This window comes from Diorhabda sublineata, chromosome 4, assembly GCF_026230105.1.
Source record: "Diorhabda sublineata isolate icDioSubl1.1 chromosome 4, icDioSubl1.1, whole genome shotgun sequence".
NCBI classification, from domain to species: domain Eukaryota; kingdom Metazoa; phylum Arthropoda; class Insecta; order Coleoptera; family Chrysomelidae; genus Diorhabda; species Diorhabda sublineata.
Window position 1 is genome coordinate 36,991,840 of NC_079477.1, and position 27,372 is coordinate 37,019,211.

General features: G+C 28.1%; 2 protein-coding genes across 4 annotated transcripts in view; one reads left to right on the forward strand and one right to left on the reverse strand.

Annotated features, from left to right (window-relative positions):
- The window catches only part of LOC130442567 (CREB-regulated transcription coactivator 1), a 33,100-nt gene extending 18,531 nt beyond the window's left edge, over positions 1–14,569 (reverse strand). The window contains exons 1-4 of one of the 2 annotated variants that reach the window (XM_056776778.1): positions 14,215–14,569; positions 4,104–4,298; positions 3,771–4,034; positions 2,381–2,491 (exon numbers count right to left, since the gene is read on the reverse strand). In XM_056776778.1, coding sequence (XP_056632756.1) covers positions 2,381–2,491; positions 3,771–4,034; positions 4,104–4,298; positions 14,215–14,328 — 684 coding nt within the window. In that variant the 5' untranslated portion in view covers positions 14,329–14,569. The remainder of the gene's footprint in view (positions 1–2,380; positions 2,492–3,770; positions 4,035–4,103; positions 4,299–14,214) is intronic. The other variant, XM_056776779.1, reaches the window with a different exon arrangement.
- A 1,410-nt stretch (positions 14,570–15,979) lies between these two features.
- Positions 15,980–27,372, forward strand: part of LOC130442569 (ion transport peptide-like) — a 34,369-nt gene continuing 22,976 nt past the window's right edge. The window contains exon 1 of one of the 2 annotated variants that reach the window (XM_056776782.1): positions 15,980–16,189. The gene's annotated coding sequence lies outside the window, so the exon portion shown is untranslated. Of the gene's footprint in view, positions 16,190–19,633; positions 19,812–27,372 lie in introns of those variants that run through there. The other variant, XM_056776783.1, reaches the window with a different exon arrangement.

Genomic DNA, 27,372 nt, shown 5'->3' on the forward strand with positions numbered 1-27,372 from the left:
AGGAAGTCATTTTACAAATTGACGATTTTTTTTTTAAATTACGAAAGTCAAAAAGTTCAAAAGCCGGTCCTGACCAACAACGAAATGTGTGGGGATGTTTTTAATGGAATTTTATCAATAAGATACTTGGGAAACACCTCGTATAAGAAAAAGGAAGTCATTTTACAAATTGACGATTTTTTTTTTAAATTACGAAAGTCAAAAAGTTCAAAAGCCGGTCCTGACCAACAACGAAATGTTTGGGGTTGTTTTTAATGGAATTTTATCAATAAGATACTTTGGAAACACCTCGTATAAGAAAAAGAAAGTCATTTTACAAATTGACGATTTTTTTTATAAATTACGAAAGTCAAAAAGTTCAAAAGCCGGTCCTGACCAACAACGAAATGTTTGGGGTTGTTTTTAATGGAATTTTATCAATAAGATACTTGGGAAACACCTCATATAAGAAAAAGAAAGTCATTTTACAAACTGACGATTTTTTTTTCAAAATTACGAAAGTCAAAAAGTTCAAAAGCCGGTCCTGACCAACAACGAAATGTTTGGGGTTGGTTTTAATGGAATTTTATCAATAAGATACTTTGGAAACACCTCGTATAAGAAAAAGAAAGTCATTTTACAAATTGACGATTTTTTTTAAAAAATTACGAAAGTCAAAAAGTTCAAAAGCCGGTCCTGACCAACAACGAAATGTTTGGGGTTGTTTTTAATGGAATTTTATCAATAAGATACTTTGGAAACACCTCGTATAATAAAAAGAAAGTCATTTTACAAATTGACGATTTTTTTTTTAAAATTACGAAAGTCAAAAAGTTCAAAAGCCGGTCCTGACCAACAACGAAATGTTTGGGGTTGTTTTTAATGGAATTATATCAATAAGATACTTTGGAAACACCTCGTATAAGAAAAAGAAAGTCATTTTACAAATTGACGATTTTTTTTTTAAATTACGAAAGTCAAAAAGTTCAAAATCCTGTCCTGACCAACAACGAAATGTGTGGGGATGTTTTTAATGGAATTTTATCAATAACATACTTTGGAAACACCTCGTATAAGAAAAAGAAAGTCATTTTACAAATTGACGATTTTTTTTTAAAAATTACGAAAGTCAAAAAGTTCAAAAGCCGGTCCTGACCAACAACGAAATGTTTGGGGTTGTTTTTAATGGAATTTTATCAATAAGATACTTGGGAAACACCTCATATAAGAAAAAGAAAGTCATTTTACAAACTGACGATTTTTTTTTCAAAATTACGAAAGTCAAAAAGTTCAAAAGCCGGTCCTGACCAACAACGAAATGTTTGGGGTTGGTTTTAATGGAATTTTATCAATAAGATACTTTGGAAACACCTCGTATAAGAAAAAGAAAGTCATTTTACAAATTGACGATTTTTTTTTAAAAATTATGAAAGTCAAAAAGTTCAAAAGCCGGTCCTGACCAAAGACGAAATGTGCGCGGTTATTTCTAACGAAATTTTTCGTTTATATAATTTCAAAACACCCCGTATATCATACGAAAAGTTGACAGTTTTTTTTTAAATTTACGTAAATCAAATAGTTCGAAAGCCGGTCCTGAAAAACGACGGAGTATGCGCGTATCATTTCAACCAAATTAGAACGAATTTCATTAATCCATTATCAAATTTTTTGTAGCAATAAAATCGAAATTTTGTTTACAAAAAGAAAAATCAAGCATCACAACAACACCCACTACATAATTTTGCGCATTTCGCTATAAAAAAATAATTAAAAAAAAATCAAATTACGATAATAACAACAAATATTCATAACATCCGGTGATTATCCGTTCAATCAAATCACTTGAATAACAGATAGAAATGAATAAATCAACTAGATTAGCATAATTTTCGTAACACCCTGTATACGCGTATTTTTTTTTAAATAATGTCACAAAATGCGCAGAATTTGAAAATGTACAAAAGTGAAATTTATTTCAACAGCAAATTGGCTGAACTAGATGCAAATATCTCTTATAATATAATTATAAAAAGTTAGGTTAAGTACGAAGTTTTTATTATTTATAAATTATTCAATTGGATATTTAATAATTTTGAATTAACCTCGTATATAAATTTTTGAACTGAAAAAACTTTTTCATATAAATATTTCACAATAATTGTGAAAACAAATTCATTTTTGAGGGTTTTATTTCGCTTATTTTTAAATCACTTAACCTGAGGTTTGATTAACATTCGACAGGTGACAGTCTTGTAGAGTTTTAGCGGGAATTTTGAAAGTTAAACGTTTAAGCGCGTATATTTTTATGAAAAAAATATACGTATGTATTTTTTAGGGGGGGGGTTAAATTTCACTTTTGTAGGGGTTTTTAAAGGTGGAAAAAATGAGAAAATTAACCTACCGGGTGGGAATTGGTGAAGTGAAATCGGTTTTGTGGTCTAGCGTTCAATGGTATACTCGTGGGTGATAATGTTGAGGGGCTCGTGTTTAAGGGACTCGTATTTAAGGGACTCTGAAAAAGGAATTTACTGGATCAAACTAGATATGGTGAATTTTGTTTTTTTTTCGTATTAAATGGAGGGGAAATTAATTTTTTTTCTTTTCCCCTATAAATATGTATTTTTTTTATTTAAAGAAAATTATCAAAAATAAGAAAAATGGAACCAAAAAAATTGGAAAAAATTTTGAATGAAATATCAAAAAATTTTTCAAAACAAAGGTTTTTCCAACAAAAAACTTTCGTAAAAATGCAAAAATTCTTCAATTTAATTATAAAAAATGAAAAACCTCATTGAAATTTGAAATTATTGAAATAATTTGGAAAAAATAAAAATATTCCAAATAAATAGAAAAAAATTGAGAAAATTGAAAAAATAGAGAAAATTGGAAAAATCGATTAAAAATTAAATAAAAAGAAAAGAATAAATGAATTTCGAAAAATTGAAAAAAATAGAGAGTAGAAAAATTAAAAATAGAAAATTGATCAAAAATAAAAAATTCAAAGAAATCGATTGATTCAAAAACATTTGAAAAAATGGAAAAAAAATTCTAAATATGAAAGAATTTTGAAAAATTAAAAAAAAAAAAAACAAATCAATTTTGAGCAATGAAAAAATTGAGTACAAAATAGAAAAAATTGAAAAAAATTGGAAAATTTCAAAGAAATTAGAAAAATTTCAAGAAATTGAAAAAAAAAATAGGAAAATTGTTCAAAAATAAAATAAAACAACGAAATTCAAAAAAGTTGGTAGAAAGTGATTCAAAGTTTTAAAAAATTGAGAAAAAACATGATGATCTAAGGAAATTAGAAAATCGATCAAAAATAAATATAAAAAATTCAAAGAAATCGATAAATTCAAAGACATTTAGGAAAATGGGAAAAAAATTTAAAAAACTGAAGAATTTTAAAAAAAATAAGTACAAAATAGAAAAAAATTGCAAAAAACCGTTCAAAATAAAAAAACAACGTAATTCAAAAAAGTTGTAAAAAATTGGTTCAAAATTTGAAAAAAATCGATCAAAAATTAAAAAATTGAAAGAATTTAAAAAATAAAAAATTTTTAAAAAATGAATGAATTTAAAAAAAATATTCAGGTTAGAGGGGATTAGAGAAAAATTAAGCAAACTGAATAAAATTAAAAAAAACTTGACGAAAAATAGAAAAATGGACGAAAAATTAAAAAAATGGTGGAAAAATAATAAAACTTGTGGGAAAATAGAAAAAAATTGAAGAAAAATAAAAAAAATGAACGAAAAATAAAAAAAAATCAATACAAATCACAGATACTCACAGAACTATACTGAGAGCTATCGTGATCTTGATCCAAAGGATGTATCGGCGATGAAAAATCAACGTTCGTCAAATCTGGCAGAGAACCGGTATTCGCAATGGGCATTTGCCCCAAATTGGGATCGTGCGTCGAAGGGTGTATACTGATACCAGGTACTCGAGATTGCGACGGTATATCGCAACTGGATTTTGGTCTCCTATCCGGTCCGTTCATCATCTGTATAGGCCAACATCTATTCGAACAATCGTTATTTCTATCCAAACCCTGTATATATAAAAATGAAAATAAAAACGAATCACTTAACAACTTAACCCTTATCATTTCGAAAATTACCTGCATGGTACTTTGATGTAACGCCGAATCGCTATTCGTTCTTCTCCACCCCGTATCTGTGGGGGGACTTAAATAATAAGGGGACGTATCCAAACGTCTTTCGTGGGGTTTCCTCATCGGACCGCTCTGAGATAACGTCCTACCTCGTACTTCTACTCTATTGCCGGGCATTTTCCGAGAACGACACGATTCGTCCTAAATTTGATCAACATTAGTCAATAATGTATAATAGAATCGATTTTGGTACATTAGAATCGATTTTTGTATATATTAGACTCGATTTTGGTACATTAAAATCGATTTTTGTATATATTAGACTCGATTTTGGTATGACAGAATCGATTTTGATATATTAGAATCGATTTTGGTACATTAAAATCGATTTTTGTATATATTAGACTCGATTTTGGTATGACAGAATCGATTTTGATATATTAGAATCGATTTTGTTATAATAGAATTTATTTTGGTATAAACTATGATCGATTTTGGTACATTAAAATCAATTTTGGTATATTAGAATAGATTTTAATACATTAAAATCGATTTTTGTATATATTACTCGATTTTGGTTTATTAGAATCGATTTTGGTATAATAGAATTGATTTTGGTATAAACTATGATCGATTTTGGTACATTAGAATCGATTTTGATGAATTAGAAACGATTTGGGTACAGAAGAATCGATTTTGGTAATGTTATATTCGATTTTGTTATAAAAAAATCTATTTTGCTACATTTAGAATCGAGTTTTTTATAAAAGAATCGATTTTGAGATATTGGAAACGATTTTGATATATTAGAATCGATTTTGTTATAATAGAATTGATTTTGGTATAAACTACAATCGATTTTGGTACATTAAAATCAATTTTGGTATATTAGAATAGATTTTAATACATTAAAATCGATTTTTGTATATATTAGACTCGATTTTGGTTTATTAGAATCGATTTTGGTATAATAGAATTGATTTTGGTATAAACTATGATCGATTTTGGTACATTAGAATCGATTTTGATGAATTAGAAACGATTTGGGTACGGAACAATCGATTTTGGTAATGTTACATTCGATTTTGTTATAGACAAATCTATTTTGCTACATTTAGAATCAAGTTTTTTATAAAAGAATCGATTTTGAGATATTAGAGACGATTTTGATATATTAGAATCGATTTTGTTATAATAGAATTGATTTTGGTATAAACTACAATCGATTTTGGTACATTAAAATCAATTTTGGTATATTAGAATAGATTTTAATACATTAAAATCGATTTTTGTATATATTAGACTCGATTTTGGTTTATTAGAATCGATTTTGGTATAATAGAATTGATTTTGGTATAAACTATGATCGATTTTGGTACATTAGGATCGATTTTGATGAATTAGAAACGATTTGGGTACGGAAGAATCGATTTTGGTAATGTTACATTCGATTTTGTTATAGAAAAATCTATTTTGCTACATTTAGAATCAAGTTTTTTATAAAAGAATCGATTTTGAGATATTAGAGACGATTTTGATATATTAGAATCGATTTTGTTATAATAGAATTGATTTTGGTATAAACTATAATCGATTTTGGTACATTAAAATCAATTTTGGTATATTAGAATAGATTTTAATACATTAAAATCGATTTTTGTATATATTAGACTCGATTTTGGTTTATTAGAATCGATTTTGGTATAATAGAATTGATTTTGGTATAAGCTATGATCGATTTTGGTACATTAGGATCGATTTTGATGAATTAGAAACGATTTGGGTACGGAAGAATCGATTTTGGTAATGTTACATTCGATTTTGTTATAGAAAAATCTATTTTGCTACATTTAGAATCAAGTTTTTTATAAAAGAATCGATTTTGAGATATTAGAGACGATTTTGATATATTAGAATCGATTTTGTTATAATAGAATTGATTTTGGTATAAACTATAATCGATTTTGGTACATTAAAATCAATTTTGGTATATTAGAATCGATTTTGGTACATTAAAATCGATTTTTGTATATATTACTCGATTTTGGTTCATTAGAATCGATTTTGGTATAATAGAATTGATTTTGGTATAAACTATCATCGATTTTGATACTTTAGAATCGATTTTGATGAATTAGAAACGATTTGGGTACAGAAGAATCGATTTTGGTTATGTTACATTCGATTTTGTTATAGAAAAATCTATTTTGCTACATTTAGAATCGAGTTTTTTATAAAAGAATCAATTTTAGATATTAGAAACGATTAGAATATATTAGAATCGATTTTGTTATAATAGAATTGATTTGGTTATAAACTACAATCGACTTTGGTACATTAAAATCAATTTTGGTATATTAGAATAGATTTTAATACATTAAAATCGATTTTTGTATATATTAGACTCGATTTTGGTTTATTAGAATCGATTTTGGTATAATAGAATTGATTTTGGTATAAACTATCATCGATTTTGATACTTTAGAATCGATTTTGATGAATTAGAAACGATTTGGGTACAGAAGAATCGATTTTGGTTATGTTACATTCGATTTTGTTATAGAAAAATCTATTTTGCTACATTTAGAATCGAGTTTTTTATAAAAGAATCAATTTTAGATATTAGAAACGATTAGAATATATTAGAATCGATTTTGTTATAATAGAATTGATTTGGTTATAAACTACAATCGACTTTGGTACATTAAAATCAATTTTGGTATATTAGAATAGATTTTAATACATTAAAATCGATTTTTGTATATATTAGACTCGATTTTGGTTTATTAGAATCGATTTTGGTATAATAGAATTGATTTTGGTATAAACTATGATCGATTTTGGTACATTAGAATCGATTTTGATGAATTAGAAACGATTTGGGTACAGAAGAATCGATTTTGGTAATGTTATATTCGATTTTGTTATAAAAAAATCTATTTTGCTACATTTAGAATCGAGTTTTTTATAAAAGAATCGATTTTGAGATATTGGAAACGATTTTGATATATTAGAATCGATTTTGTTATAATAGAATTGATTTTGGTATAAACTACAATCGATTTTGGTACATTAAAATCAATTTTGGTATATTAGAATAGATTTTAATACATTAAAATCGATTTTTGTATATATTACTCGATTTTGGTTCATTAGAATCGATTTTGGTATAATAGAATTGATTTTGGTATAAACTATCATCGATTTTGATACTTTAGAATCGATTTTGATGAATTAGAAACGATTTGGGTACAGAAGAATCGATTTTGGTAATGTTACATTCGATTTTGTTATAGAAAAATCTATTTTGCTACATTTAGAATCGAGTTTTTTATAAAAGAATCGATTTTAGATATTAGAAACGATTAGAATATATTAGAATCGATTTTGTTATAATAGAATTGATTTGGTTATAAACTACAATCGACTTTGGTACATTAAAATCAATTTTGGTATATTAGAATAGATTTTAGTACATTAGAATCGATTTTGGTACATTAAAAACGATTTTGGTAAATAAGAATCGATTTTGGTATGTTACCATCGATTTTGTTATAGAAAAATCGATTTTGGTACATTAGAATGAATTTTGGTACAGTAGAATCGATTTTGGTGTATAAAAATCGATTTTTTTATCTATCAGACTCGATTTTGGTAAATTAGAAACGCCCAATTCAGAACGCCCGATCAGATTTTTCATGAATTTATCGATGATTTACGTCAAAATAATAATTTAATAAATTCGCACCATTAACTTCGTCAGGTCCATCAGGTATTCGAAGAATTTAACGAAACAACTCACGTTTTTAAAAAAAAACGACGCGATTTCCTCGCCATTCATTTTATTTGGTAGTATACAGGGTCGATCACTGATATTGCGAAAATGTACGAGGCGAAAAAAATTTTTTTTGCAATATTTACGCAATAAAACGAATGTTTCCCATAGAAATATCATCATGTGATATTTTTTTGGTATAAATATTACAGTTTTCAACATATGTGACCGCCAAACAAATTTTAAACATAGAAAAAAAAAAATTTCAAAGACAAACATCCAATTTGCAAAAACACACATTTACGTGCGTAAACAATTTTTTTCCCAAGATTTAGAAAACAAAATATACCGTTCCATGAATAAAAGTAATATATATACAGGGTGCGGACAAAAATACAGTATGTGACAGTGTAAAAAAAAAGAAAAGCACGTTCGAAGGTCACGTGATTAGTGTTTATTAATGTAAATTTTAAGGTTAAACGCATTGTATTGTGCATTAAGCACGAAACGTACTGGATAATTCGAGAACATACCGGACGTCCATAAAATAAATTCGACTCAAAATATGCCATTGAATTGAGTCATTTCGCCTTGTATTGTAGTACATCCGGTATATATTAATAGCAGCGTTCCATACAAGACGCTGAATTTCAACGTGGTTAAATATATTTGATAGTACAGGAAGGTAAATTCGAAAATTGTCGAACAATATAAATTTTCCTAGAGACGCAATAATAAAATTTTCAAAAAAAAATTTTATCACTCATTAAAATATATCTTTTTATCTATCGATTGCAGAAAACGGCATCTCAAAATTATTAATATTAAAGGAATAAATAACAATTGAAAAATGTGTATGTAAAATCAATTTACGCGGTCGCCATTTTGAATTTTAAAAATTTGAAAATAACAACTTTTTTAGAAACATTTCCTCTATATTTCCATATAATATCGATTTGATTGTGTCATTTTTACTATATTTATAACATAAATAGGAAAAATTAAAAAATTTTTCGAAAAATTTGGGACCTAAAGAATTTTTTCCGGAAATTTATTTTCATCCTGTTAAACATCATGAAATTTCCTACAATTTTGATATTTACAATTTTTTTGTACGAACCGAAACGAAAAAGTTGTAAAAAGACTCAAATTTCGATTATTTTCCCGGACTATAAAGCGAGTCATAATTCACGACCGTATTGTGTTTCCCTGGATTATAATTCGTGACTAATTAACAATAAAACGACCATAGACAATTTAATTTAAGCAAAACTAATGCCTATAGAAAATCTAGTAATGAAATTCCATAAAAACTAAGCTAAAATAATTATTAGATGCATATTATGAAAAATTTTAAAAAAATCTACAATACATACATTTTTCAAAGTGCACATGCTATTTTTTTCACATAAACCATTAAAAAAACATTAGAAATATCTTAAAAAATAAAATTTTTTTTATTATTCAAGTGTTATATCATATTTCAAGCAGATATAAGTGACGCGCGCAGTTTTGACATACGTAATCAAGATGGCCGACTTCCGACTTCGATGATATGATCTCGGAACAAAAAATTCCATGATACCGACTGCATGGGTAATTGAACTAACAAAAAAAATCGATTCAACAATCGATTTAATATTGTATTACCAATAAAGAAAGGTTTATATACGGAGGTCGACGAAAATAACACGGAGGTCGACGAAAATAACACGTTTTAAAATCCGTTATATGTTAGTAAAAAAAATAAAGTGATTATATCAGATTTAAAAGAAAATTGAAGCTGAAATAAGTTTACATGAGTCATTAAGTCCCGGAATTGCTTAATAAATACTCATTTTTGGTACGTTTGAACTACTTTTTAATGTTTATTTTTAATTTTTTTAGATACATTTGAACTACTTTTTGATTATCCTGAAGAACATTGATAACTCGTGGGGACTTTTCCTGCAGGAATCTTTGTTTTTGGTACATTAAGACTATTATTCGATTTTGGTTAAATTTCACCTACTTTTTGGTCTTCTCCCTACAGAAATTTTGGTTTTTGATAAATTTCAACTACAATCTATCTTTCTCATGAATATTGATCGATTTTGGTATCTTTGAACTACTTTTCGATCTTTCTTCTACAAAAAAAATCTTTGTTTTGGTACATTTGAACTACCATTCCACCTTTCTAAAGGATATCGATCTATTTTGGTTGAGCTTTAACTACTTTTCGATAATTTTTCCACGGAAATCTTTTTTTCGGTACATTTCAATCTTCCACGTTGTTGTTTACGGTACATTCAAACTACTAGTCAATATCTTTTCTAAAGAAATCTTTGTTCAGGATAAATTTAATTATTCTTCGATCATTTCCGTACAAAAATAATCGTTTCCGGTACATTTGAACTACTACTCGATCTGCCCAAATACTATCGATCGATTTTGGTGAACTTGACTACTTTTCGATCTTTATTTTTTACAGAAATAATTGTTTCCGGTACATTTGAACTACCATTCGATCTCTTCCCAAAAAAGCTTCGCTTTTGGTACGTTTGAACTATTTAACGATCTTTATTTTTTGTTATATATATAGAAATTATTGTTTCCGGTACATTTGAACTACCATTCGATCTCTTCCCAAAAAAGCTTCGCTTTTGGTACGTTCGAACTATTTAACGATCTTTATTTTTTGTTATATATATAGAAATTATTGTTTCCGGTACATTTGAACTACCATTCGATCTTTCCCGTCCAAAAATAAACGTTTCCGGTACATTTCAACTACAATTCGACCTCTTTTCCTAAAAAATAGTTTTGCTTTTGGTACATTTGAACTACTTAACGGTCTCCATTTTTTTTATATATACAGAAATGATTGTTTACGATACATTTGAACTAGTTTTCGATTTTTCTCGTACAAAAATAAATGTTTCCGGTACATTTAAACTACTAGTCAATATCTTTTCTAAAGAAATCTTTGTTTAGGATAAATTCAACTATTTTTCGATCATTTCCGTACAAAAATAAACGTTTCCGGTACATTTAAACTACTAGTCAATATCTTTCCTAAAGAAATCTTTGTTTAGGATAAATTCAACTATTTTTCGATCATTTCCGTACAAAAATAATCGTTTCCGGTACATTTGAACTACTACTCGATCTGCCCAAATAATATCGATCGATTTTGGTGAACTTGACTACTTTTCGATCTTTATTATTTACAGAAATAATTGTTTCCGGTACGTTTGAACTACCATTCGATCTCTTCCCAAAAAAGCTTCGCTTTTGGTACGTTTGAACTATTTAACCATCTTTATTTTTTGTTATATATATATAGAAATTATTGTTTCCGGTATATTTGAACTACTTTCGATCTTTCCCGTCCAAAAATAAACGTTTCCGGTACATTTCAACTACAATTCGATCTCTTTTCCTAAAAAAAATGTTTTGCTTTTGGTACATTTGAACTACTTAACGGTCTCCATTTTTTTTATATATACAGAAATGATTGTTTACGATACACTTGAACTACTTTTAGATTTTTCTGATACAAAAATAATCGTTTCCGGTACATTTGAACTACTACTCGATCTGCCCAAATACTATCGATCGATTTTGGTGAACTTGACTACTTTTCGATCTTTATTTTTTACAGAAATAATTGTTTCCGGTACATTTGAACTACCATTCGATCTCTTCCCAAAAAATCTTCGCTTTTGCTACGTTTGAACTATTTAACGATCTTTATTTTTTTATTTATATAGAAATTATTGTTTCCGGTACATTTGAACTACTTTCGATCTTTCCCGTCCAAAAATAAACGTTTCCGGTACATTTCAACTACAATTCGACCTCTTTTCCTAAAAAATAGTTTTGCTTTTGGTACATTTGAACTACTTAACGGTCTCCATTTTTTTTATATATACAGAAATGATTGTTTACGATACATTTGAACTAGTTTTCGATTTTTCTCGTACAAAAATAAACGTTTCCGGTACATTTAAACTACTTTTCGATCTTTCCCATTCGTGAATATTTGTTTTTTGATACATTTCGAACTTTCTCAAAGAAATGTTTATTTTCGGCACATTCGAACTACCAGTAGATCGATTCGCGAATCGATAAAAAAATCGATACGTCTACTTCTACGTCGAAAAATAAAAATAAACGTATTCGATAGGGAATTACTGACCCATGCTCTATTTACTCTACCTAACATCTATTCTATCTACTTTCATCACCTTTGAGAAAAATTTCGTTTCGGGTCGCTTGTTACTAAGGGAGTCTGCGGTGACGTTCGGCAGCGACCCCCCTTTGAAAGCACCAAGCGATTGCGTATTGATGCGGAGGGTATTTTTCGACGATTTCCTTTCGGGAATCACCTGGAAAGTCATCGAGATACTCATATATAAATTAAATCGATCGACAAACATCTAATTTATCATACACCGTGTTGTTCGATGTATAAATTGTTCGATCGTAATGATTTTCATTATCTACTCACCCTGTATGTCTTCGCGAAACATAAATCATCATATAAATCGATAAATTTTTGAAATCCTCTCGAAAAAAAAAACGGATAAGATCGAATCTGGTGATTGAGGTGACCGTAATAACGATCTCTATACATTAGGATCGATTCCGATGGCATTAGCATTATTTTGATATAATACAGACTATAGGGAGGTAGTATGACCTGTGAGACCCTTATATATACCAAAAAACGAAGTAAAGCTATCCCCATTCATTCTAATACACACTGTATACAAATTTTGAGATCAATAAACCTTCTGATGCCAATAACATTCGATAATTTCCGAATTACAATACAGGAGAGGAAATCGGCCATTTTGATTACGTACGCGCGATGTTTACGTCACTTGACACATGACATATGACACAAAACCCAGTTATATGTGCAATTTTGACGTATTTAACCAAAATGACAGACTTTCTCACTATTTGTGACATTTAACTTGTGACAAAAATGTAAAAATAATGTTATCGAAGGAATTTAGTCGGCTAAATTGTAAATCTAGGTGAAGATCAATTAATTAAAGCTACTAGATATTATGTGTACGTTCTTGAGATCACCTACAATGCGATTTCACCCCGTATAACCTTTCACCTTCGTTCCATTCAACTAATAAGGTCTGTATACAAATTTTGACGTTAATAAACCTTTAGATGTGAATAAAATTAGATATTTTCCGAATTACAAAGTAACAAAACAAATTTAAAATAGAAATAAACTGTCATTTTATCGATTCCAGCCTGTAGATTTCAAAATTAGCCAAAGTTGTTGAAATTATATCATCAAATTCGATACAGGAGAGGATGTAAGCCATTTTGGTTACATACGCGCGATGTTTACGTCACTTGACGCATGACATATGACACAAGTTCTCATTATATGAGCAATTTTGACGTATTTAACCAAAATGACAAACTTCCCCATTATTTGCGACATCCAACACGTGAATTCTTTCAGAAGAATTTCAGTCAACTACATTGCGAATACAGGTGAAAATCAATAAATTACAGCCAGTAAATTCTGTATATACGTTTTCGTGATCATTTACATTGCGATTTCCCCCTGTATAAACAATCTGGAATTGTTTTAATAATTTGACCTTCGATTTTAAGAGAAGTCGTTAATTTCTCACAAGATTTTGTTTTCAGTTTAGTCTATATATTTGGATTTAATTATTTATTAAATGAGATAATTCAGATATAAGGTCATATGTAACAATACTATTAGAAATTTTTGTTTATTAGGTTTATATTTTCACAAATTTTGTATTCGATGCAACAAGTACCATTTCGAAAAACATACACACAATCAAGTAGAGAAAAAAAACCAAAGTTTATCGAATAAAGAAGAAAACATCTTATTTCACATTAACAATAAATTTTATGTAAATTTACGTACGGATTTTGTTTATAAATTAAAATCATGAACTTCTTTACTTCAATTCGAATAAAAGATAACAAAATATGTATTTCAACAAAATAAATCCTGAAATTAAGCAGCTAAGTGCTTATTTTTATATTAATTTGTAAATGAATAACGAAAAAAATAACGTATAAATATTATTCATTAAATTGTTAATGTCGCATCATGCTGTACTGATGTATTGATTGTTACAATACTTTCTGCAATGTTTTATTGCCAAAAAACATTCTAAAACCATCAAAACCCTAACAAAATTCACTTATAACTAGCGATTTATCCCTAAATTATATTATAAACAACACAAATAAAGAAACGTTAAAATTATAGGAAAGAAGCAATGGTATATATTGTTTACATTGTTATACACAGCAAGAGTTTTAAAATATTCATTTACTCACCTTTCCCTTGACCTCTTTAACTTCTCTCATTATTTTTTCGAAGGCTGCCGTCTCTTCTGCTTCCCTATGGTTGTGGAGGGCTATTTTTTCACTAAATTTTCTTGGATTCGCCATGACTGCTCAATGTTACTATAGCTATTAGCGAAATTGACACTATTAACACTTAAAACAACGCGCATGCGTTAATTCTTTTGAAAAATAGGCGCTAATGTAAGATATTTTGAGTTTTTTTCGTAATTATATTAAATAATTTTGTATAATTTACATCCATACATCCATTGGAAGTTTTTATACATTGTTAGGCGCAATATAAAAATGACATAAGTTCGTTCGTCCGTCTGTCAACTTAACAACTGTAGTTTGACATAATCGAAATTGAAAAATCGATATTATTATTATTTCGAACTGATATTTCAATATATAAAATTACTAATTATATTCATTCACTATCATCGATTAATTTATTTTTGTAATCGAAGCTAAAATGACCTTACAAAAATTATATAAATAAAATATACAATTCATATTATGATTATTGATCTATTAAATAAATGAAACATGAATATATAGATATGAAAAGTGATTAAAACTTCATTTTAATTATGAATATTATAAATTTGTATAACGGGTTGTCTAGCTTCCAGTACATAACAAAACATTTTTCAATTTAATAATAATTTATTCTACAATAATGGTTCTATTCTGATTATGTACTTTTTATAAATTTCATTTCGATACGTAAAATATATGAAATATATATTAAAAGTTAACACAAACGTGATTCAAATTGGAGACTTTGTAAGATGTGTTGCCTATATTGTAATATACAATAAGATATATCTTTGAGAATATCCAATTTATAATAATTTATTCTTTATTAATGGTCAATTTCGATTAAAACATCTATAATTTTGTTATATACAGTGTGTTTTAGGTTGAATTTCAATTTAGATCTTCAATAGTTTCAACTAATTGTTTTTCAAGACTATCAATAGATGGCTCTGTTTTAGTTATTATAATTATCGATAATGGACGTTATGTAATTTATTCAAACAATAGATATTTTCAATAATGATATTTTAAAAATATATTCAACAAAGGTATTAACTTATAAAATGAATAGATTCAATTATTTTATTGTTTCTGAACGTTTTGTAATACTGACATACCCAGATGATATTTGTTTAGATTATTATGTAAAAGCACACGTCTTTGCTTAGAATATTACTTGTATAATTATTAAAAGGATTAAATACTTCAATTTATTGTACACAAAGCAAAAAGATAATTAAGTAATTAATGAAAAACAAGCTCACAATATTCTCTCTATATTTAGTATACAGGGTTTACCATTACTTTTAATAGTAAAATTAAATTTTTAAATACAGTTTTTTGAATTTGGGAGGAATGTTTTGAAGTGTAATAATGTATTTCACACTTTTGTAATTAGGGTTAACGGAAAATGGGTCATTACATAGTTATTTACTTTGAAAACGACGTCTACGTATATACGAACATTTAAGTAGACCTCGTATACAGTGTATTTGAAAAAACTATCAATTATTTAGGAATTCAATGAAAATGAACGTCTTTTCGTTTTTATTTTTACGATTATATACCGAAATAATGTTCTATAAATCCTTCAAATCAACTTCTCGTTACGACTCTGAGTCTAAGTGCCCAAAGACCAGGTCATGGGACTGTCATATTATAATAAATTATATCCTGTATGCTTTGATTCATACTCAGTCGGTCTGCATGTTAAACTCAAACATTTTTCGTAAATTTTAACGTTTTTAACAATCGATTTGTTGTTTTTCTCTATTTATACTTTGTAAATTATGAATTATTGTGAATGTTCCGTTGTTAAAAATATAACTTTGTCAACCTACATAAGGTTCGAGTTGTTTAAAGTCGGTTTATTATACAGTGTTTACTAAATTTTCGTAAATGGGTGCTGGTTAATAATATATTGGTAAGTATTACTATTATTTCATTATAAAACTCGTAAAATTATACTATAATACGTTAAAAACAACTTACAGGGTGGTTTATAATAATTCTCATCTATTATTAACAACATTTAGAATAGCTCAACTTATTTAAATGTAGAAAAAAATTGAATAATTGATTAAATTAAGTATTATTGCATACCACACGTGTTTATTTCACTTTTATAACTATAGATGTCGATCAAGTCGTGTTTTTAACACTCCTCGTATTATATATTATTCAAATTAACTTTGATTGTATATCAAAACACATTCAATATATAATTTTATATAATTATTAGTCCGGTCCTGTCCACAATAATTATAATGAGTTGTAATGAATCAATTTAAAAGTATCTATGATTCAAATAAATTTTCGCAGTTTCGGAAAACGACTGTTTCTAATTACTTTTCCTGTTACAAATATTTTTCTATTAGATTCTCAGTATTTACGATTGTTATTGAAACCGAAGCAATAGATTATCAGAAACTTCATAGGAAACCATTTTAGAATTTTAAACAATCACCTCGTACATTTACAATAACAAATCTTCGAAACGAAAATGTTGATAATTCACATATTTTTTCCTCCACCGATATTACGTTGTTCTAAATTTGTTATTAAAATTTATATTTACTTTAAATTATTAAAAAAAAATCATTCAACATTTTACGCATAAAGTTATAGACTATTTGTATTGTTAGTTGCATAACTTCTAGTAGTTTCTTAATGACACCCTACCATTTTTATGAATAAACCACGTGTTGAGGTATATAAACGAAGTATTAATGACAAAACAATATTAAAAAACAATACAAATAAAGGAATATTAGACTTATATAAAATGTATATTCTTTTATGGTACGTTTCGAGTATCGTTATACCTGCATCGTATTGCATCATCCTTCTAATAAATAAGATGGCGTACGTTGATAACCTCAGCAGGTAAAATACTACCTGCATCGAAATATCACGTTTATTTTTCTTAATTCTGGTTCCCTACCTATTTCCTTTCAAATATTATGTCGTAACATGAATTCTCCGTTTATGATTACATTACTTTTTCTGTTACGTCATTTTTTTTTAATTGGTATTATTGAAAAGTGCTCTCTAATGTTACTGTTGCAATTTATTGCGAATTGGAATAAGACGTTAAGAATGCGTTCGGTAAATCGATGCTAAATAAAAATTTCGCTATATACAGGGTCGTTCATTTGTGCTAAAATATTACTTTCTGTTCAGGAACTAATTCAGAAAGTAAAGATTATTGTTTGTATATTGAATATTCTAGAAAACCGTGTAATATCTAACGATTGATTATACAGGGTTTTTCAAAACTGATGCAGCACGTAATATCGTCGACATATTTACAGATCTGTACTAAGGGTTTGTTTATAATACAGAGCAAAGTAAAGTGTATATATATTAAGTATATAGGGTGTTTCAAAGCTGATGTAGTACGTAATTAAACATATTAATATCGCAGACATGTTTGCAGATCCGTATTAAGGATTGATTAATACTGTAGAGTAAAGTACGAGGACTTTCTAATAAAAATTTAGTATTTTTTGGCTTGTGAAATTTTCTACAATAAACGATTTAGTATATAGGGTGTTTCAAAGCTGATGTAGTACGTAATTAAATATATTAATATCGCAGACATGTTTGCAGATCCGTATTAAGGATTGATTAATACTGTAGAGTAAAGTACGAGGACTATCTAATAATAATTTAGCATTTTTTAGCTTGTGAAATTTTCAACAATAAACGATTTAGTATATAGGGTGTTTCAAAGCTGATGTAGTACGTAATTAAACATATTAATATCGCAGACATGTTTGCAGATCCGTATTAAGGATTGATTAATACTGTAGAGTAAAGTACGAGGACTATCTAATAATAATTTAGCATTTTTTAGCTTGTGAAATTTTCAACAATAAACGATTTAGTATATAGGGTGTTTCAAAGCTGATGTAGTACGTAATTAAACATATTAATATCGCAGACATGTTTGCAGATCCGTATTAAGGATTGATTAATACTGTAGAGTAAAGTACGAGGACTATCTAATAATAATTTAGCATTTTTTAGCTTGTGAAATTTTCAACAATAAACGATTTAGTATATAGGGTGTTTCAAAGCTGATGTAGTACGTAATTAAACATATTAATATCGCAGACATGTTTGCAGATCCGTATTAAGGATTGATTAATACTGTAGAGTAAAGTACGAGGACTATCTAATAATAATTTAGCATTTTTTAGCTTGTGAAATTTTCAACAATAAACGATTTAGTATATAGGGTGTTTCAAAGCTGATGTAGTACGTAATTAAACATATTAATATCGTAGACATGTTTGCAGATCCGTATTAAGGATTGATTAATACTGTAGAGTAAAGTACGAGGACTATCTAATAATAATTTAGCACTTTTTAGCTGGTGAAATTTTCAACAATAAACGATTTAGTATATAGGGTGTTTCAAAGCTGATGTAGTACGTAATTAAACATATTAATATCGCAGACATGTTTGCAGATCCGTATTAAGGATTGATTAATACTGTAGAGTAAAGTACGAGGACTATCTAATAATAATTTAGCATTTTTTAGCTTGTGAAATTTTCAACAATAAACGATTTAGTATATAGGGTGTTTCAAAGCTGATGCACTTAGTTAAAAAACAAACTAAAACGTATACTAACACAAATATTAGAGTTATATACGCAGGATCGTACTAAGGATCGGTTATTATGGAACAAAAATGACGGGGGGTATTTAAAAATGTTCTAGAATTAAAAAAAATTGTATATTGAATGTTGAATTCGATCGATTTGACTTAGTACTGATATAGGATGATTTTTTACTGTTGGGGGATGTTTTTAAACTAATTCCTTATATCTGGAACTTTGTTAAATGGATTCTACGATCTCGAAAACGCTCAACTAACGTGTTTTAATTAAACGATTCGTGAAAAAATTCAGAGGAGATGTTTTAAATGATTTTACATCATTGAATCTTCACAAATATTGAGGAGTTTTAGGGGAAAACGGTCGAAACGTACCGATACATCCATCGAAGTTAGTAAAAGTTTAAAAAAAAATCGTTAAATTCTAATTTAAGATCAAAATACGTTCCTGTCGATTTATATAATTCAAACTAACCCCGTACGAATTTAATTTATCGAATTTTCAAATAGTTTAATGGTGATACAAGGTGGATAATTTAATATTTGATCAAAGCAACAGCGTTAATTAGAAATGTGTGATATGTAACGAATAGTTTGAAGAGAACGAATTAAAAGGGAAAAAAAGGAATTTGAGCGTCCTCTATAGGATAAAAAATATGTTATATACTTATATATATATATATGTATATATATATATAAACATTCGAGATTGTGAGGCAGTTGTGAAGCGTAAACCGCAGGATCTACGTCAAGATCGAGTTTGCATTCTAATTTTTCGTATTTTTTCCAAAGTAGTGGATTAAGTGTCGAGAAGTGGTTGTTTGTGCGATTTTTTTTTTCGAAAACTAACGTCGACACGTGCATTTATCGGCTTTTCTACGGGGAGGATACAAAACTAACACCAATTTCTTTTTTACAGGTACGTAATAGTTAAAATTTAATAAATTCTTATTTATATGTTTCACCAAAACCAAATTTGAATATTTTTTATATACAGAGTGCCATAAAAATAAAATTATAATATAAATATTCATTAGAAATCCTTAAAAAGTCCTTTTACAACTTTAAATAATTCCGAAACAATCCTGAAACAATTGCAGTAAATTAGATGGAAAATAATTTGCAATATGTTTTATTTTAAGTACTTCTTTTATATTTGTAACGTAAAACACCCTCGTCTACATAGAAAAATATATTTTTTTCAAAATTTACGAGGTAAATTGCGAATTTTTTCATTTTCTACTTCATCAGAATGACTCAAGCGCGAGTTTGAGCCACTGGTCGAATCCCGAGGACCTCAAAAATCACTAGCACGCTCAAAACGGCGAAGAAAAATCGTCAAAATGGTGGAAAATCCCCAGATAAAGGAAACTGGATCGATGAAGTGACCCCCTAGGTTACCCGATCTTACCTCTCTTGATTCTGAGTGGTGGATCGGCGTTTGTTTACCAGAAATCGGGGTTTGATGCATAATTTCAATGAAAAAGCGTTTTTGGTGTCGTTTCTGTTCGTGTTAGTGCCGGGACGCGGCACCGCCGCCAATGTTCGGCGGTATGCTTTTTATAAATGAACATAAACAAAAGAAATCGTAGGAATTACGAACAGATGTTCGTTATAGACCGACAAGATCATTCCTTTACAAATTTCTACAATTTAGTAACTCGATACAGAAATTATTTTTAAGTTGTTAGTTTCGAAGAAATTCGTATGATGTGATACAACATCTGTAATAGCATATCGTTTTTCAAGATTTCTTTGAAATATTTGAAGGGAAAAAAATGTGTGAGGATTGTATATTTGGTAAACCGAAAGGTCGTCTATGAAATAAATTAACGTGCAGGAGAATATTAAAACGAAAAAAGAAAACAATCCGGTGCGATACGTAGACTATATACAGGGTGTTTGGTTAAAAATATGGGGATTAAGGTTTTTTGGTGTGGTATCCAACATTAAGACCATATATAGGGTGTTTGTTTGAAGTAGAAATATTATGTACATGTTTTTTCGAGTTCGTTAATTTTTGGACACGTGTAACGTTTGAATCTCTAAAGCGATTTCGATGTTATTGATATAAATCGATGTAGAATTTAATGCTTTTTAAAAATGAAAAGTGTGAAATTTTCTCTACGGGGCTCTGTTTTCGAGATATAAGTCAAAAATCTGGAAAAGTGCGAAAACATAATTCAAATGTCAAGACAATTTTTGAACACTTGTTGCGTTCTAGTCTTTTAACCAATTTTGTTATTTTACACATAAATAGACGGGAAATTTAATGTTTTCTAAAAAAGAAAAGTATGAAATTTTCCCTACAAGGCTCTGTTTTCGAGATATAAGTAAACAAACTGAAAAGTGCGAAAACTAAATTTAACTTCTAGATCAATTTTGAAACCCTTGTTGCATGCAAACCATTGAATCAATTTCAATATTTTGAACACCAAACAATGTAAAATTTAATATTTTTCAAGAAATGAAAGTATAAAATTTTCCCTACAAGGCTCTGTTTTCGAGATATAAGTAAACAAACTGAAAAGTGCGAAAACTAAATTTAAATACTAGATCAATTTTGAAACACTTGTTGCGTGCAAACCATTGAATCAATTTCAATATTTTGAACACCAAACAATGTAAAATTTAATATTTTTCAAGAAATGAAAGTATAAAATTTTCCCTACAAGGCTCTGTTTTCGAGATATAAGTAAACAAACTGAAAAGTGCGAAAACTAAATTTAAATACTAGATCAATTTTGAAACACTTGTTGCGTGCAAACCATTGAATCAATTTCAATATTTTGAACACCAAACAATGTAAAATTTAATATTTTTCAAGAAATGAAAGTATAAAATTTTCCCTAAAAGGCTTTGTTTTCGAGATATAAGTAAACAAACTGAAAAGTGCGAAAACTAAATTTAACTTCTAGATCAATTTTGAAACCCTTGTTGCATGCAAACCATTGAATCAATTTCAATATTTTGAAGACCAAACAATGTAAAATTTAATATTTTTCAAGAAATGAAAGTATAAAATTTTCCCTAAAAGGCTTTGTTTTCGAGATATAAGTAAACAAACTGAAAAGTGCGAAAACTAAATTTAACTTCTAGATCAATTTTGAAACACTTGTTGCGTGCAAACCATTGAATCAATTTCAATATTTTGAACACCAAACAATGTAAAATTTAATATTTTTCAAGAAATGAAAGTATAAAATTTTCCCTACAAGGCTCTGTTTTCGAGATATAAGTAAAAAAACTGAAAAGTGCGAAAACTAAATTTAACTTCTAGATCAATTTTGAAACCCTTGTTGCATGCAAACCATTGAATCAATTTCAATATTTTGAACACCAAACAATGTAAAATTTAATATTTTTCAAGAAATGAAAGTATAAAATTTTCCCTACAAGGCTCTGTTTTCGAGATATAAGTAAACAAACTGAAAAGTACGAAAACTAAATTTAACTTCTAGATCAATTTTGAAACCCTTGTTGCATGCAAACCATTGAATCAATTTCAATATTTTGAACACCAAACAATGTAAAATTTAATATTTTTCAAGAAATGAAAGTATAAAATTTTCTGTACAAGGCTCTGTTTTCGAGATATAAGTAAACAAACTGAAAAGTACGAAAACTAAATTTAACTTCTAGATCAATTTTGAAACCCTTGTTGCATGCAAACCATTGAATCAATTTCAATATTTTGAACACCAAACAATGTAAAATTTAATATTTTTCAAGAAATGAAAGTATAAAATTTTCCCTACAAGGCTCTGTTTTCGAGATATAAGTAAACAAACTGAAAAGTGCGAAAACTAAATTTAACTTCTAGATCAATTTTGAAACCCTTGTTGCATGCAAACCATTGAATCAATTTCAATATTTTGAACACCAAACAATGTAAAATTTAATATTTTTCAAGAAATGAAAGTATAAAATTTTCCCTACAAGGCTCTGTTTTCGAGATATAAGTAAACAAACTGAAAAGTGCGAAAACTAAATTTAAATACTAGATCAATTTTGAAACACTTGTTGCGTGCAAACCATTGAATCAATTTGAATATTTAGGACACGAAACATTGTAAAATTTAATGCTTTTTAAAAATGAAAAGTATGAAATTTTCTGTACAAGGCTCTGTTTTCGAGATATAAGTAATCAAACTGAAAAGTGCGAAAAATAAATTTAAATCATAGATCAATTTTTAAACACTTGTTGCGAGCAAACCATTGAATCAATTTGAATATTTAGGACACGAAACATTGTAAAATTTAATGTTTTTTAAAAAAGAAAAGTATGAAATTTTCTGTACAAGGCTCTGTTTTCGAGATATAAGTAAACAAACTGAAAAGTGCGAAAACTAAATTCAAATACTAGATCAATTTTGAAACACTTGTTGCGTGCAAACCATTGAATCAATTTTAATATTATAGACACCAAACAATGTAAAATTTATTGCTCTTTAAAAAAAGGAAAGTATGTCTTGAATATACGTGGTTGTACAAATAACGTAACAACGAATATAAGTTTGATTAAAACTTGTGTATAACCACCCTGTATACATTCCAGACTATAAATTTAATTAAAAATAATATACGATCTCAAGTTTTATAATTAATTAATTTAAATAACGTTAAAAATTAATATTTTTTATTTAATTTCTTTCTCTCGAGTCTCTTGTAAATAAAATTTTATCTTATAGAAGAACGATTTGTTTTAAGTTGCGCCAAGCTGTCTACCCCACTTCGGCCTTGATAAAACAAGTATTACAACCAAGACTACTTATTATACAGAGTGGTATAACCGATCGTTTTAAATATAAAATTATATTTCTGCTTTATTATATACAAAGTGCGAAATCGAAATTTAGTGAATTAGTTAATCTTTGATCGCTCGTACCACCCAAACTAGTGGACCAATTTTGATACAAAAACGATCAATCCACGCCAAATTTAATGTATTTTAAAAAGGAAAGTATAAAATTTTCCCTACATTGTTTAGTTTTCGAGATATAACTAATAAATGAAAAAAGTGCGAAATCGAAATTTAGCAAATTTGCTAATCTTTGAACGCTTGTGGCGCCCAAACTAGTGAACCAATTTTGATACTTAAACGATCAATCGACGCCAAATTTAATGTATTTTAAAAACGAACAGTATAAAAATTTCCCTACATTGTTTAGTTTTCGAGATATAACTAACAAATGAAAAAAGTGCGAAATCGAAATTTAGCAAATTAGCTAATCTTTGATCGCTCGTAGCACCTAAACTAGTGGACCAATTTTGATACAAAAACCATGAATCCACGCCAAATTTAATGTATTTTAAAAAAGGAAAGTATAAAATTTTCCCTACATTGTTTAGTTTTCGAGATATAACTAACAAATGAAAAAAGTGCGAAATCGAAATTTAGCAAATTAGCTAATTTTTGATCGCTCGTACCACCCAAACTAGTGAACCAATTTTGATACAAAAATGATCAATCCACGCCAAATTTAATGTATTTCAAAAAAGGAAAGTAAAAAATTTTCCCTACATTGTTTAGTTTTCGAGATATAACTAACAAATGAAAAAAGTGCGAAATCGAAATTTAGCAAATTAGCTAATCTTTGATCGCTCGTAGCACCCAAACTAGTGAACCAATTTTGATACAATAACGATAAATCCACGCCAAATTTAATGTATTTTAAAAAAGAAGAGTATAAAATTTTCCCTACATTGTTTAGTTTTCGAGATATAACTAACAAATGAAAAAAGTGCGAAATCGAAATTTAGCAAATTAGCTAATTTTTGATCGCTCGTAGCACCCAAACTAGTGAACCAATTTTGATACAAAAACGATGAATCCACGCCAAATTTAATGTATTTTAAAAAAGAAAAGTATAAAATTTTCCCTACATTGTTTAGTTTTCGAGATATAACTAACAAATGAAAAAAGTGCGAAATCGAAATTTAGCAAATTAGCTAATCTTTGATCGCTCGTAGCACCTAAACTAGTGGACCAATTTTGATACAAAAACAATGAATCCACGCCAAATTTAATGTATTTTAAAAAAGGAAAGTATAAAATTTTCCCTACATTGTTTAGTTTTCGAGATATAACTAACAAATGAAAAAAGTGCGAAATCGAAATTTAGCAAATTAGCTAATTTTTGATCGCTCGTACCACCCAAACTAGTGAACCAATTTTGATACAAAAATGATCAATCCACGCCAAATTTAATGTATTTCAAAAAAGGAAAGTAAAAAATTTTCCCTACATTGTTTAGTTTTCGAGATATAACTAACAAATGAAAAAAGTGCGAAATCGAAATTTAGCAAATTAGCTAATCTTTGATCGCTCGTAGCACCTAAACTAGTGGACCAATTTTGATACAAAAACGATCAATCCACGCCAAATTTAATGTATTTTAAAAAAGGAAAGTATAAAATTTTCCCTACATTGTTTAGTTTTCGAGATATAACTAATAAATGAAAAAAGTGCGAAATCGAAATTTAGCAAATTTGCTAATCTTTGAACGCTTGTGGCGCCCAAACTAGTGAACCAATTTTGATACTTAAACGATCAATCGACGCCAAATTTAATGTATTTTAAAAAAGGAAAGTATAAAATTTTCCCTACATTGTTTAGTTTTCGAGATATAACTAACAAATGAAAAAAGTGCGAAATCGAAATTTAGCAAATTAGCTAATTTTTGATCGCTCGTACCACCCAAACTAGTGAACCAATTTTGATACAAAAATGATCAATCCACGCCAAATTTAATGTATTTCAAAAAAGGAAAGTAAAAAATTTTCCCTACATTGTTTAGTTTTCGAGATATAACTAACAAATGAAAAAAGTGCGAAATCGAAATTTAGCAAATTAGCTAATCTTTGATCGCTCGTAGCACCTAAACTAGTGGACCAATTTTGATACAAATACCATGAATCCACGCCAAATTTAATGTATTTTAAAAAAGAAAAGTATAAAATTCTCCCTAAATTGTTTAGTTTTCGAGATATAACTAATAAATGAAAAAAGTGCGAAATCGAAATTTAGCAAATTAGCTAATCTTTGATCGCTCGTAGCACCCAAACTAGTGAACCAATTTTGATACAATAACGATAAATCCACGCCAAATTTAATGTATTTTAAAAAAGAAGAGTATAAAATTTTCCCTACATTGTTTAGTTTTCGAGATATAACTAACAAATGAAAAAAGTGCGAAATCGAAATTTAGCAAATTAGCTAATTTTTGATCGCTCGTAGCACCCAAACTAGTGAACCAATTTTGATACAAAAACGATGAATCCACGCCAAATTTAATGTATTTTAAAAAAGAAAAGTATAAAATTTTCCCTAAATTGTTTAGTTTTCGAGATATAACTAACAAATGAAAAAAGTGCGAAATCGAAATTTAGCAAATTAGCTAATTTTTGATCGCTCGTAGCACCCAAACTAGTGGACCAATTTTGATACAAAAACGATCAATCCATGCCAAATTTAATGTATTTCAAAAAAGGAAAGTAAAAAATTCTCCCTACATCGCTTAGTTTTTATGTGGCGCCCAAACCAGTAAAATGATTTTAATACAAAAACACTTAGCACTTTCGCTAAAAACCTGGTCACTATAAAGTCTACAACTCGAAGTTATTTGGTTCTAAATGTAGTAAGAAATAACCTAACCTATATTTTTAGTATTTAACTCGATTTTTTTCAAACATCCTGTTGTTTCGGTATCTGAATTAATCTGAAATGAAATAATAGGTCTTGTAATAGTGTAATGACCTTTATTACTAATTTCTAAAACAAAAAACGTATGCGCTAAACCATTGTTCTTGATGTTTATGCAAAATAATTATTCTAAATAGTATTCTGTAGTTAATTTGTATGCAAACGTTGTGGATACAGGACAGGTCGAAGCGACTCCGTGTTAGTTAATGATTAAATGATATATAAAGGATGTCCCGCTATATTGAAAACGAGATTAGGTTGAGTAGAAGATTGAGTGGAATGGGGAGCAGCTTACGAGAATATCTACTGGTTTTTAGGAATATTGATTCTAATATTTTTGACATATAACAGCATGTTGGAATAATTTTATAATTATGGAATTTTCTCTATAAGTAAAAAACAAAAATTGTTCATGTTTTCTCGAGTTTGAACGGGTGTGGCGCCCAAACTAGTGAACCGATTTTTATATAAAAACAATTAATCGACATAAAATTTAATACCTTTTAAAAAAGAAAAGTATGAAATTTTCCCCTCATTGCTTAGTTTTCGAGATATGAGTGAAAAATAAAAAAAAGTCCGAAAGCGAAATTTTGCGATTTAGCTAATGTTTGAACGCATGTAGCTCCCAAACCAGTGAACCGATTTTGATATATTAACAATCAATCGACACAAAATTTAATGCCTTTTAAAAACGAAAAGTATAAAATTTTCCTTATACTGCTTAGTTTTCGAGATATAAGTAAAAAATAACAAAAAGTGCGAAATAAACATTTTT